The 14,315-nt window shown below is 42.4% G+C and overlaps 1 protein-coding gene across 2 annotated transcripts in view; it reads left to right on the forward strand.

The window, feature by feature from the left end:
• Positions 1-6,434: 6,434 nt before the first annotated feature.
• Positions 6,435-14,315, forward strand: part of LOC147456774 (uncharacterized) — a 54,524-nt gene continuing 46,643 nt past the window's right edge. Inside the window, exons 1-2 of one of the 2 annotated variants that reach the window (XM_086511915.1) lie at positions 6,435-6,741; positions 6,833-7,006. In XM_086511915.1, the coding sequence (XP_086368041.1) occupies positions 6,613-6,741; positions 6,833-7,006 (303 nt within the window). In that variant the 5' untranslated portion in view covers positions 6,435-6,612. Of the gene's footprint in view, positions 6,742-6,832; positions 7,717-14,315 lie in introns of those variants that run through there. The other variant, XM_086511914.1, reaches the window with a different exon arrangement.

The raw sequence follows: 14,315 nt of genomic DNA on the forward strand, positions 1-14,315 counted from the left end.
CTAGGTCTATTCTTGAGAGGTATTCTTAGGTGAGTGAGATATAAGAGAATTTCATTCTACACATTTTTTAATGCTTTGAATGTACTGTCCTTACAAGATGTTATGATATGGTTGGACTCGTGGGTTATGTTTCTTATGACAATGACAATTTTCTTCTAGTTTTACACTATTTGTTAGTTTTTAGTCATAGGATTCATTTCAGTACTTAGGAGTAGGTTAGATATCATATACAACCATCAAATTGAGAAAGACGGATAAAGGAAAAAGCTATCAAAACCATAGTTTCATAGCCAAGACCATAAACTTTGAAATCTGGGAATTTGATGGTCAAAGCTCAAAGGCAAATACAAACCCAAAAATAAGTGCAAAATGGGATAAAACAAGCAAGGGAGAGCTAATCTGTGAAGTTTCAAGCCAAAAGGTGCAGGAACATGGATCACGATGAATGACCCCCTAAGGCAATTTGGGTACAAGCTGATACCAAAGGGTCCTCTGAAATGCCAAGCCACTAGATATCCCCTTTTGGTGAAAAAGTGACACATAAAACTCATCCAAATCAAGCAATTGGGCAAAAAGCACAAAAACCTTGGCAATGGTAAAAATTAGGGATTTTTGACTTTTTGGAATCCATATTAAAAAATAATTGGAACTCTAACCTCTACAAGGTATAGCCATATAGCTAACCAAATTATGGATCGCAATCCATGACTCGCTGAGACATTTGAAGCTGAGATCAAAGCAATAACTAGTTGGCAATATTTGGGAAACTTTTATAAAGGTGACCATAGAAAAAAACCACAAAAAGATGACCCAATCTCTAGAATATCAATTGCAAGTCAAAAACCGCAAGATAGACACAAAAACTAGCTTTTGATAAATAAAAATTTTCCAAATATTTTCCAAATCCAAAAGATACATGGTAGGGTATACTCCTTAGACTACAGGTGATCACCAAGCCAAGTTTGGGGTTCATATTTGATGGAACATGGATCTCAATCCATGTCCCCCTACTAAATTTTTGGAAATATACCATACAACCTTCTAGCAGAGACCAACACAAACAACTAATCCAAAAACAAGGGTACCAAAAACCTTCAAGGAGTGGGTCAAAACAAGACAAGAGTCATTCAATGCCAAAATCGTCAAACAAATCTAACAAATGGCATTTGGATTATCAAAAGGGATTAAAATTCACAAAACCGTGATCAAGAGACTATGGGAGACCTTTGTGCCAAGTTTCAATAGATTTTGGCAGTGGGGTACATGGATCGCGATCCATGACCCCATGTCACAAAGTAAGCTCAGATTGGTACCAGAGTTAACACTAGTCCTTAGGATCATAGTGGTGTTTTCAAAATTCAATTTGGAGTTGATTTTTGCATATTACAAGTAAAAGAGTGTTTTTGTGGCAAAAGTGCGATAAAATTCTGATTCCATTAGGAAAAATATGAACCCCAAAAGGGCCCTTTAGCTTAAGGGGTGATTAAGCATGGACCAATAGGAAGAGGGTGGTGGCCACAACTATACTCTCTCAAAAGGTAGGGTACTAGGGGGCATGGGGCCTATTTGTTCCCCTCATTATAGCTTTGTCCCCTAGAAAGAGAGAAAAGGGGGAAAAGGGGAGGGGGGGGGCTTTCCCTCCATTTTCATAGGCGCCCATAGAGTATCCCTAAAATTTCAAAAAAATCAAAAATATCTAAATCTCACTTTTCACTCCCCAAAAGCTCCCCTAACCAAATACATGGTCAAAAGTCTATTTTCTTTCACCAAAATCTGCATTTCTCAGCCATTACCCTCCATTCTACCTCCTCCTCCTCTCTCTCACTCTACACTTATACAGGTCTCTCTCTCTCTCTCTCTCTCTCTCTCTACATGCTTTCCCATTTTCATCTACACCTCCACTAACCTATCTCTCGAAGATCTTCATGGTTGCAGTGCTTGTGGAGACTTTACCAAGCACCTCTTTTACCTTTTCTTCTACCACTTCATAGCCCATCATTTACAAGATATCCATGGCTATGGTTGCAGCACATATGGAAGATTTCCATAGCTACTCACAATCTAAACGCACTCTCTCTCTCTCTCTCTCTCTCTCTCTCTCTCCGTGCTTTTCCATTTTCATCTACACCTCCATTGTCCTCTCTCCCCAAGATCTGCATGGTTGCAGCACTTGTGGAGACTTTACCAAGCACCTCTTCTACCCTTTCTTCTACCGCTTCATAGCCCATCATCAAAACCACCATTAGACCCTCTTGATCATTCAAAACCACCATTAGACCCTCTTATTATAGCCCCTTCCTCTCTGTAGAAATGTCAAACTCTACTACTCATAGAAAGCCAAAAGATGAGGTAGAAAGGGTTGTCTTGTACAACACCATAGATTCTAATGGGGCATGGGTGCCTCAAGTGTTCTGCAAAGGCGCTTGGGTCTTCGTGAAACCTGCAGCCACTGGGACTCATCATGTTCAGATTGTGACAACTTGGATCAACATTGGAAAGGGAGGCTGCTTGGGTTCAAAGACCATAGGATTTGGGATGGTGGTTGCTATTTAATATGTGTATTCAATGCCTAGTATGCATTTGGGGCACACTAATCCAAGAATTTTTTCACCTAATAGTAAGCTGTTTTTCTTTGTTGTTTCAATAGACATATGCATTGAGTTGACCTATGTGTTCAAGTATGCTAGTATGTTTATTTGGGGCCATTTGATGTCTATGTAGATATATTTCCATCAAACTTGGTGAGAAACAACAATTAAGAAGTCTCTCTAGAACCTTTGAATATTTTCATGTTGACATTGGTGCCATGATGCTTCCCAGTGTGCAACCATCAATGCTACTGCAAAGCAGAATATTCTTCTACATTGACACACAATAGTGCCCACCTCTGAGCATTGTTATGGTAAGATCAGCGGAATTGAAATGCGATCACTTATTAGCATGGAGTGGCTACCGCATGATGTTTGTCATCCATCTTATCCATAAAGGAGAAGATGGTTTTTGACATTCTTTCCTTGTTGAGGGAGGAGCATGGGATTCATACATAACTTTCTCACAAAGGGAATGGTTAACACGTAGCCTATTGCCGTGGAGAAGATAACCATCCTGCAAGGTGAATGGTTCGTCTTTCTTCCCCAAAGCAAGGGTTGACATTATGTCGCTAAATTCAGGGTCAGTAGCATACTCATCTATCATAGAAGATAGATCATTGTGAGTAGCTATAGACACCGCATTAACTTTTGGTAGTCGTGAAAGTGCATTGGCAACTTGATTGTGCTTACCAGCAATGTGAGCAATATGGAAATTAAATTGCAAAATTTCTTGCTCTTTGGATACCTCCTCTTGTATGGGAGAGAGTCTTCTTTTGGGGGTCTCTTCAAGAGGCCTCCTAATCTCTCTCCTCTTGGAGAGGAAGGGAAATTCCATAAGCACGAAGTTGCTGAGTAACTTCGGCTTGCAAAGCAGGGTTACCCATAGCTTGTTGCAACCTAGTTACAAGATAATTCACAAACATGGGGGCATCATCATTAGCACCTTCATGTGCAAAATCAAAGCGATCAATGTTCATTCTACTCTCTTGGTTATAATCAACCTTGTTAACAAAATTTGTGTACGTACTTAGTGTATGCTTTGGAAATTCAAAACCTTAGTTGCCACTCCTCTTAGACTTTGAAAATTGGCTCTTAAGTATCTACACCCACGGCTCAAAGTGGTTAATTATAGAGAGTAGTAGAGTAGGTCTAACATAGCAGAGTTGTCGAGGGCTAGCTCCTTTCGGACTTCTTATGACTCAATAATGGTAAAGCCATAGGCAACTAAAGATGGAAAGCTTCATGTATCACAAACATAGCATAAACTTTGAGGAAAGAATTAACTATCCCAAGCCTCAGTTCCAAGACCTCAAACACCTTCGAAGGTGGAGAGAGCTAGCAGGGAATGAGGGTAGGGAAGAGGAAGAAGAAACATTTCATAGGAGAAAGGTTTAGTTCCTTACTTATCATCACTCTTCTTACTAGAATACATAATAGAATAGTAATGAAGATGGAGAAGATGGCAAGCTTATGCATTGAAGCATGGATCTTGGTTGGATTTGCACTCCATAGCCAAGAGTGTTGGTGTAGGCTCTCAACCTCTCTACTTTCTTGGAGAAGGAGAGGGAGATCTTGAGGCTTTGCACTTCACACAATGAGAGTGTGTGTGAGTGTGTGTGGGAGAGTATAACCCCTAAGAAAGCCCCTAGCTTCCTTGGTCGACCCCCCCTTTGTAGCTCATGCTTGAAGCTCATTGGACCCCTCCAGGCGTATCGAGTCACAAGTAGGAGGTAAATCAAGTAACAAGGGTAGCATTGGGACAAGTGTCCCCCTTTCCCCTTTGAGAGAGAGGACTTGATAAAGGTAGAAACAATTAATTAAATCTTCTAATCTATCATTGGACCCCTTGGGTGGCTAACCAATAAGCTTCAGGCACACCATGAGGGCAACATGAGGAGGAACTTGACAAGTGTCCTTTTGCATTCTTTGTACCAAGCATGCCTTGTGTGAGTGTGTGTATGTTATCTCTCATCCCCCCTCTTGTAGGGCTCGCCCCCTCCTTGTAGGGATTAGCTTTGAATTTTGTGCCACCTCAAGCCCCTCAACCTTGGGCCTAGTTCTCACCACAAGCTTGGCCCTTAAGCCCCTCAAGCTTGGGTTGGGTTCTCACCTAAAGTACAACCCTAGCATCTCAAGCATGACAAGCACCTCAAGCATCTCAATCATCAAGAACCTCAAGAATCTCAAGCATCTCAGTCATCAGGCACCTCAAGCACCTTAGTCATCAAGCATGACAAGCGCCTCAAGCACCTTAAGCTTGGGCTAGGTTCCCACCTCAAGCTCAGCCCTAGTTTACCTAAGGTCAAAGGACTTTTACGCTAATTATTGGAGGTCTTCAATGAAGCTAACCCTAAGGTCTTATGCTCCATTGGTTAGCCTTGCTCTTTGATAGACCATCTCTCATTTGGGCCCCTTTACCATTGGCCCTGTGTTGAGATAGATCTTAAAGCACATGTCTATATCTTAACCCTTGTTCCCGTTTATTCTCCCACATTAAATGATTAATTTAATATGAGAAAATCATTTGGGTTGGTTAGATATTAAATTTTATGACACTCCGAGTCCCATCCAAGTCGCTTCCCTGAGTATTGACATTATGTTAGTACCAAAATAGCTATGTTACAAACATCCGTCATGGTGGCTCGCTAACACAAAGACATCTGACGCCTGGGTCAATTGTGGGATTATAGCAGTAACCAGTGGAAAAGGATAGAACAAATAGTTCTCTAGTACAACTTTAATGGGACTAAGAGACTACTAATAAGCAGAGCCCTTGAACGGCTAGATAGATAGTGTCTTCCTAGTTGTGAAATTGAGTTTTAGTGGAAAGCATGGCGATGGCCTAAGAACAAACACTTCCTTAAGATTCAAACCAAACAAGTATACCACACACTTATGGCATCGATGGAGTGGTTCTCACCATTGAAAAAATAGTGGGGCATGAACTGGCCACAATCAAGATGGGAGGCAGCCACCACGAACATATGGTGCCCATAGTGGCGTCATGATATGAAGGTCTTCCTTTGGAAGGTACTGTGGGGAGATGCTCCCAATGCAAAATGGCTAGGGAAGACCTCTCCCACCTTTTCAAGAAATGCCATTAGCAGTCTGGCGGGTAATATATGCAAATGGGTACCCTAAACCTAGAAGATAGGTTTCTTTAAGAATGATCTGTTTCTAGGATGGAAGGTTTTCAAGAGCCAGGAGTTGCTTATTGAAACATGAATAGTGAGATTCTGCTAGTTCAAACACGTCTGGAAGGCTAGGAACTATCAGGTATTCGATAACACCATCTAATTAGCCAGTTTCAGAGAGACAATACAAGAAAGCATGGGTGCGTTGTGAGTTTTGCAAAAAAAAGGGGGGGGGGATGTTATATGGAGCATCCCCACTCCGCAGCATATTTTTGTTCAACTAAAATCTTTAAGCTAAGAGGGGATTATCTTCGAGTCCAATGATCGTGTGGACTACATGTATATGTCATTTTGTCTCCATTCAAACAATCATAGTGCCACTATGAAACAAGCAAACAATCGTCTAACACTTTTCCCACAATAATGATGTTTGTATGGAACCCATTCCAATCGTTTCTGGAAGTTGAAATCCATTTTGTCCTTTATGAGCTACTCTTTTCTTTTGAAGTTGAATAGAAGAAATACCCCCAACACGGCAAAGGTATTTGAGAATAGCAAAATTCATACTCAGCAATTGTTGACGAATTCGAAATTCGAGAATAGGGACTACCTTCTTCCACCTTTCATGCATATCCACAAGGAATATACACTGCAAGATAAGCATTCAAAAGTAGACTTGAAATATATGATTCTTTTAAGAGGTCTACACTCTTTGCCTCCCAGAAAGTATAACCTCTCACATATTATTGTGAGATTTGTAAAAACAAAAGAGGTCTACACTCGCGACCAAATCTCAATCGTTTGCTAGGCCTAGTTTACTGCAGGTATGAGGCTGTGCGTTCTCTAAGCTTGTCAGGTCGGTCCTAGGGTTGGGGGGCCCATTGGAGATGCTACGGCAAGGCGAGGCCAACGGTTCCCAGTCACATGCACCCTTTTCTTGGAATGTTTGCGGACGGAGGTCCTCCTGCCTCCTCTCGAGGAGGAGAAAGACCTTTTTTGGGGGCTCGGTGGTGCAGGTGACAGATGGGGGTACTTGTTGCCTCCATGCAGTTCTTTCACATGTGGGTGCTTGGCCCACCCTAATGGCCTGTTTATTTGTGGTGATAGATGCTGGTACGTTTTTGCTTCTTCCGTGGCTCTTGGGACTCGAGGACAGGAGACAACTTCCATAGTGGCATTGCTGGACAAGTTTTGAAGGGGTGGGCTCTGCTAAAGCCTGGTTCTGAGTTGCTTGGCAGATTGGTAAATGTTGGTCTGCTTCATTGGCTTGTGCATCATCAAGTAAGTTTTCTTTTAAGAGCTTTATTTGCTTCCTATTGATGGCCAGTTGGCCACTGTCTTCCTTGTGTGAGGACGTGGCCAGTGGTGGTATCTGCCTGACTCGCACTTATGTAGGTTCTTGTAATGAGTTTTATAATGCTTCGGGTAGAAGGCTCCCCATGGAAGCCTTGTGTTGGGACTTGGGCTATGGAGCCATGGTGGTGCAGGTTTGCTACAAGAGAGAGAGAGAGAGAGAGAGAGAGAGAGAGAGAGAGAGAGAGAGAGAGAGAGAGATAGATAGATAGATAGATAGATTTTATTATCGTCCTCGGAGGTCAAATATGACCTATGGGACCAAAGTTACATGTGATGTAGTATGTGTATGGCTGATGAGTGACTCTCGATGCTCCAAAATTGTAGTGATGAGAGTCGCAATGGAGAGCCCACACTTTGGCTGGGAGAGGAAAGTGTGTAGGTCTAAGTTATGGCTGAAAATGTGAGAGAAGCAAGTTCGGATGTGATCAAAAGCTGAGCACTCTAGTAGTGTGTGGTACTCAGACTCTCGAACTTGCAGTGAGCATAATGTGCACAATCGATTTGACTCTTCTCCATTGCCCCAATGCCCTATCTCGCATAGAAGGAAATGGGAGCTAAGCCGAATTGCTGCGATAGTGCGTATCGCGGACAAGGGAATAGGCTCAAGCATGTAAGTGTGAGTACGGTTTCCTCTCTCAGCGAAGAACATGGTTTTGTAGTTGGGGGCAATATAGGTGGTGTAATGTATGAAGCGTGACCCACCGGATTTCTCCCAAGCCGTAATACATTGGCGTTGTAGAAAAGCTTCATTCACTTGAGAGTCAATTGAAGCATCATGTAGCAAGTGTAATGCATCCCATCTCCCAAACCACTTCTTTATGTCTTGCATCCATCCCGTGCTCAAGATCTTGCTTTTATGCGTCTTTTGAACTTTTTTGCTTGCTTCATGCTTGCAACACAAAACAACAACACGCTATTCTTCTTTGATCAAGTTCTTTACATAGTTTGGGGAAGTGATTTTAACCATAACTCCACTAACCACTACTCTGATATGCATGTCACAAGACCATATTTCCATGGGCTAAGACATTACTACAAAGGGATTGGAAAACCTAACAACCCCCCCCTCAAGCATGAACTAGACATACCCTCTCATGATACCTCGAGTTTTTGGTGTACTAGTCAACCGTGAGTTTTAGATTCTCTCACAACCAAGGATTTTTTGTGTATCCATAACCTGGTGCTATGATAGGAAACCCCACCTTGAACAGATAGGGTGTAGGTCAAAAAATTTGCTGCCAAAACATGGAGTTTTTGGTTCACTGCCAAACCTTGGGTTTAAGGTGTACCCAGTAACCTCATGAGAAGTAGGACAAAATAGGACTTGAGAACAAAAACTGATAAATTGGGAGGTCTTACCACTCATGTGTGGCAGTGTCTATAGCCCGTACAATTTATTTTGACTAAACAACATGAAAAGAGTTGACCTAAGAAGCTTGTTAATAGAATATATTGGAGATTCGGTGTCTCCCTCAATCACATGAATTTGATTTTTACCCTTTTGAAAGCATCTATTTGATGGATGATTTGTTTTACCAAAGTGAACACAAGGATTCTTCTTGAAACAATCTTTCGTCTGATGATTGTTGCACCCACAAATGGCACAAGATCTGGTTCCATTGAATGGTCGAGATGAAGTTGCTATAGTAGCACATTTAGTGATTGCGTACGCACTGGAAGTATCAGAAGAACTGGTGGGGGATACGGCATTCGAGACTATATATGCACTGGGAAAAATAGTAGAATTCTTCTTCCTGCAATGAATTGATGATACCATCCAAGGAGGGCAGCGGATCTTTCTCTTTTAAAACAGTAACAATCTGATGAAATTTTTCAGTCAAGCTTTTTAACAAAATGGCTATGATATCTTCTTCTGGTACTAGAGCTTCGACATAAACAAGTTGAGTTTTAATACTCTTCAGCCTATTAGCTAAAGCTGCAATGTTTTCATCTTCACGCATGCGGATGGAATATAATTCCATTTTTAAACTCATTTTTGAATACTTAGCTTTGGCACCGAAAAGCTTCTCTAACTCTATCTAGGCAGCACTTGAAGAATCAACATCGTCCAAATAATGAATAAAATCGTCTTCTAAGGAGGTTAGAATGATACCAAAAGCTTGTTCGTCTTTCCTTTGTAGCTCAACAGATAGTGCCCTTGTAACTGCAGCGGATGTGCCGGATTCGCCGGCTGCGAGAGGCTTGACCACGTTCCATAGGTTTTTGCGCATAAAATAGCCTTTAACTTTGATCTGCCAAGTATGGAAGCCGGATCCATTGAACTTGTCGACTTTTGATGCCATATTCAATATGCAAAGGATAGCTTGGTCGTGTTTGTTATGCTTGCGAAGAATGATCGTCGATCTTCGTTAATGGAATTTCGAATTACCTTTTAACACATCAGTTGATCCGTAGCATAAAATAACCAAGAAGAGCCGGCAGTGACTGAACTTCATTCAATAGCCCATTTGCAATGGCTTCAGCTTGAACATAAACCTTCAAAGTCACTTACGAGCACCGAGCACAAATGACGGGGTGTGAAGACCCTCTTGAGTGAAGGCCTAAGACCAAATAGGGTGGCCACTGTTTGATAATAGTGTGAAAAAAGAAAAAAAAAGCAAGAATGGTGAAACAAAATCCGTCTGCAGACAGCGCTATTCGAATTTGGTTTGTGTCGCCTGTAGAGGCCGAATTAGGAGAAGCCGAGGCATCGTGAAATGCTGCTCAGGCCAGGGAGATCACCATGATGCCGCGTTTGTGCGTTTTGCAGCAGGTCGACATGCGCCTTGTGCTCTCTGCAGGTAGCGGTTCCCACAGGGCTTCTTCGAGTCGAGACGAGGCCGGGGCAGGCTCTGATACCAGTGTTGGGACTTGGGCTATGGAGCCATGGTGGTGCAGGCTTGCTACAGCAGAGAGAGAGAAAGAAAGAGAGAGAGAGAGAGAGAGAGAGAGAGAGAGAGAGAGAGAGAGAGAGAGAGAGAGAGAGAGAGAGAGAGAGAGAGAGAGTGGATTCATGCTTGCAACACAAAACAACAATGCGCTATTCTTCTTTAATCAAGTTCTTTACATAGTTTGGGGAAGTGATTTTAACCATACCTTTTACTCATGCAAACTCCACTAACCACTACTCTGACCTGCATGTCACAAGACCATATTCCCATGGGCTAAGAAATTACTACAAAGGGCTTGGAAAACCTAACACCTTGGAAAGGTTGATGTATCTTTGTGATTGTTCTAATGTGTGGGTTAGGGCTCCTTATAAAATGCAGGAACGGTTTGCTGTAGTTGGATGGGTGGTGCTCATGTTGTGTTGTTTTGTTTTTTTTAATGGTATTGTTGGTCTTCTGGCTGCTCTGGCTCGGTTGTGAGCAGAGCGTGGAATGTAATTTTTTTTGGCTTACCTAATATAAAATCACTCACATATGTGAGTTTTGCGAAAAAAATTAAAAAATTTCAAGTTTAGATTCAAGAAGAAAAGGGAGCAAGATATTCAGCAATAAATTTCCTCTAAGAAAAGAAAGCTCTCGCAATCTACTACTATACAATATAATGAGACTCTTGCCAGTGTCACACTATATTTGGAGAGAGAGAGAGAGAGAGAGAGAGAGAGAGAGAGAGAGAGAGAGAGAGAGAGGCTAAGGAAAAGCGCTTCCAAGTGTCAGCATGCCCAGCCTTGAAGGAAAAGAAGACCTTACCTTTTTTTGCAGTGCAAAACTCCCAATCGTGAGTGGATTATATTAACAACCCAAAAGAATTACAATTACTACTAGTCATGCTCGTGTCGAGCCATGGCATCTTCCAGCAACCATTACTACGTCGGCTAGTGGGGCGTCACCCCATGGCAAAGGTAAATCACTTGGCTGTATAAGGAGCAAGCACTTACCCATGTGGTTCTGCACTCACAACCTTGTTTTACTCTTTAGAGTTCCCCTGTTTCCCAATGGCTATAGTGGCTTCCTTGCTTTCTTGAATGATCTCCATGAACTTGGCACTGTTTCAATGAAATTCCCGCATAGTCGATAGTTCTTGGCCTCCGAGACCTGTTTAAAGTAAAAAAATTTGACAATTTCTGTTTTGATTAGAAGTGGTTGGCTCATGAAAACCTTCCCACCCAAGAAGAGATTGTTCTTGTAGAACTCAATCTTTCATGTCTTTGAACCCACTTGCATGTCTTTTTTGCCAAGCCACAGATCCCCGGACATTCCTTGAAAAGGTGGGGAGGTTCTCACTTGCTGATTTTCATTGCAGGCGGGCACCTATCTCGACCAAAACCTCTAGCTAGGAAGTCTGCAAGGTCCCCATTCGTTCTGATGAAACTATTGATTACAAAAATACTAGAGTACCTTCCATGCAAAGACCTTCATCATAAGAGGCCATTATGGGAACCACATGTTCTTTACAATTATCACCCATCTTGCCTCCAACCATTGCTTGCCTCACTCCTTGTTCAAGAGGAAGAACCAATCTAAGCGATACCATGAGGATGTTGTACAACTTGTTTGTGTGTGGTTTATGGAAGTGTCTATCTATGGTCCATTGCCATTCTTTCCAATCAATCCCAGACTCGCATGTCAGTATGCAGCACCTGTCAAGCCATTCTAAGACTCTATTAGCCACATGTTTTCCTCACTAGTGCATGCTCAATCTCGATCATCAAATCTATATATCAAATAGACACGCACTTTCTTTCTCACAGCTCAACATTTCAACTTATATATTGTAGTACTCAGTGCACTCCGTATTGTTTACTTTGTTCGTAGGTGGTTGATGTAAATCTATGTATGTCCTTGTTTGGAAATGCATCTTATACATAGTAGCCTAATGTTCTCCTCTCCATAACCGTTATGTAGCATGATGACAATCCTTTATCCCAATGTTTTCCTCCTAAGATATTGTTTGCACCAAGGTTTGTGATTGAAATCCAAGACTCATTGCTCCCTCCAACAGTGACAACACTTAACATGTCTCTCTCTCTCTCTCTCTCTCTCTCTCTCTCTCTCTGAGCCATTATTGAGGAGGGTAGACACCATGGCAAGAGGATATATTGTAGCTTTGTGGATTTCCACAAAGCCTTTGATATAGTGCCACAAACTAGACTCATACGCAGATTGCAAGACATCCCACAGAGTTGATCTGGGGATCTTAGCTTTATACAGGACAATGGTAGGACAGGTACGCACTACTCAGGGAATGTCCGACATGGTTCATTCCACCAGTGGGGTGAAGCAGGGTTGTCCCCTATCTACGACTCTCTTTGGGGTATATGTGGATGAGTTTTCAGATTATGTACAGGTAGAGGGTGATAGAGGTGGTCAGCTTGCAGGGACATGGATTCCGTTGCTATTATATGATAATGATATTGTGTTGATCTCAGATTCTCCAAAGGGGATGCAACATCATTTGGATGTATTGCATGTATTTGCATGGGACAGTGGATTGTCTGTGAACCTTGGTAAGACCAAGGTAATGGTGTTTAACACCACGGCGCAGTGGGTAAGGAGGTCCACCCCACTTTTACATATGGTCGAGAGACTATGGAGTTTGCAGATACATACACTTATCTTGGGGCGATTTTCAGTGGTCCAATATTTTCCCTGAGGCGTGGAGCAGCTGATACGCGATTGACCAAAGCCTATGTAGCATTGGAGAGACTTGAGAGGATATGTTTCCAGGTTCAGTTCCAGGAACCTCGGAAAAAGCTTTGGCTCTTTGACACTTTGGTCACTTCGGCCATGCTGTACGGAGTGGACATATGGGGCCCCTCAATTGATCATCATAGCAAAGCTGGCAATACTGATGGATGGAGATGTATGGAGAAGCCCTTGGTATCTATGATTTCCTGGCTGATTAAGGCCAAGGCCTCAGTACCACATGACTGTTGGAATTAGGGTTGCAGAGAAACGCACACAGCTTGGACAAGACGAAGGAAGCTCAAGGCACACAATAGAGAGTGTGTTACTTAGTGTGCAATGGAAAGATAGATAGCCCTAGAGTGATGGGCATATATACAATGCACGGGGGAAAAAACCTCCTAAACAGGGAAAAAATGCCCTGGAGGTCCTAGTGTGTTCACACACATCACTACCACATGTATATGGTAACAAATCCCCCCTGGATTGATGCGATGAACGAGAGATGGCACATGAGTAAAGGGACGTTCCATGCCCTAAGGACATGATCAGTCCACAAAGGGGAGTAAGCCCAAAGCTTTGTGGAAAGCTTCAAGCTTCTCACGAGACAATGCCTTTGTGAAAAGATCTGCAAGGTTGTCATGTGTTGGCACATAAGCCAAGCTGATCTCTCCTGCTGAGAGCCTCTCCCTAACATAGTGGTAATGCACCTCAATGTGCTTTGTGCGAGCATGAAAAACTAGGCTCCTCGCATCTACCAATGCGCTCTGACTGTCAGTGTAGATAGTGTCAACCGTAGCTGTGAAGACTGCCCTGTACTCAGCCTCACAACTCGAAGTGGCCACAATAGGTTGCTTCTTGCTCAACCATGATATACATGAACTCCCAAGCATGAAACAAAAACCACTTGTGGACACTCATGTGTCAAAACAACCAGCCCAATCTGAGTCCGAAAAAGCATGTAAGTCTGTCGGCAATGATCCCCCCTTGGGATAAAACAAACCAAGACGTAAAGTGCTACTAAGGTAGCGGAAAATCCTCTTGACAGCCTGCCAATGCTTAGACCTTGGGCTATGCATAAATCTACTGACCTGTGAGATTGCAAGCTGAATATCTAGCCTTGTGTAGCATACATAAATGAGGCAACCAACGACAGTTTGGTAAAAAGTGACATCAGCAGGATTGCTAGCATCATGTAGACTCAACTTCAAACTTGTTTCCATGGGAGTGGCAATAGGTTTGCAATCCTCAAGTCCAAACTTACATAGCAAAGTCTCTATGTAACTTTTTTGACACAAGGCAGTACCACCATCACACTGCTTAAACTGTATACCCAAGTAATGATGCAACAGCCCCAAATCTTTCATCTTGAAAATAGCATTCAAATCAGCCTTAAATTCAACAATATGTCTCTCATTTGGTCTAGTGATCATCAAATCATCGACATAAATAACCACAATGAGAAGTGCATCACCCTCAGGCTTTACATACAATGTGCTTTCTAATGGACAGTTACGAAAGCCTCGTTTAACCAAATGAGTGCCAGCTTTCTCATACCAAACACGAGGAGATTGCTTCAACCCATACAAAGCCTTCTTACATAT

The sequence above is a fragment of the Adiantum capillus-veneris genome, chromosome 5 (genome assembly GCF_014529385.1).
Source record: "Adiantum capillus-veneris isolate H3 chromosome 5, ASM1452938v2, whole genome shotgun sequence".
Lineage (NCBI taxonomy): Eukaryota > Viridiplantae > Streptophyta > Polypodiopsida > Polypodiales > Pteridaceae > Adiantum > Adiantum capillus-veneris.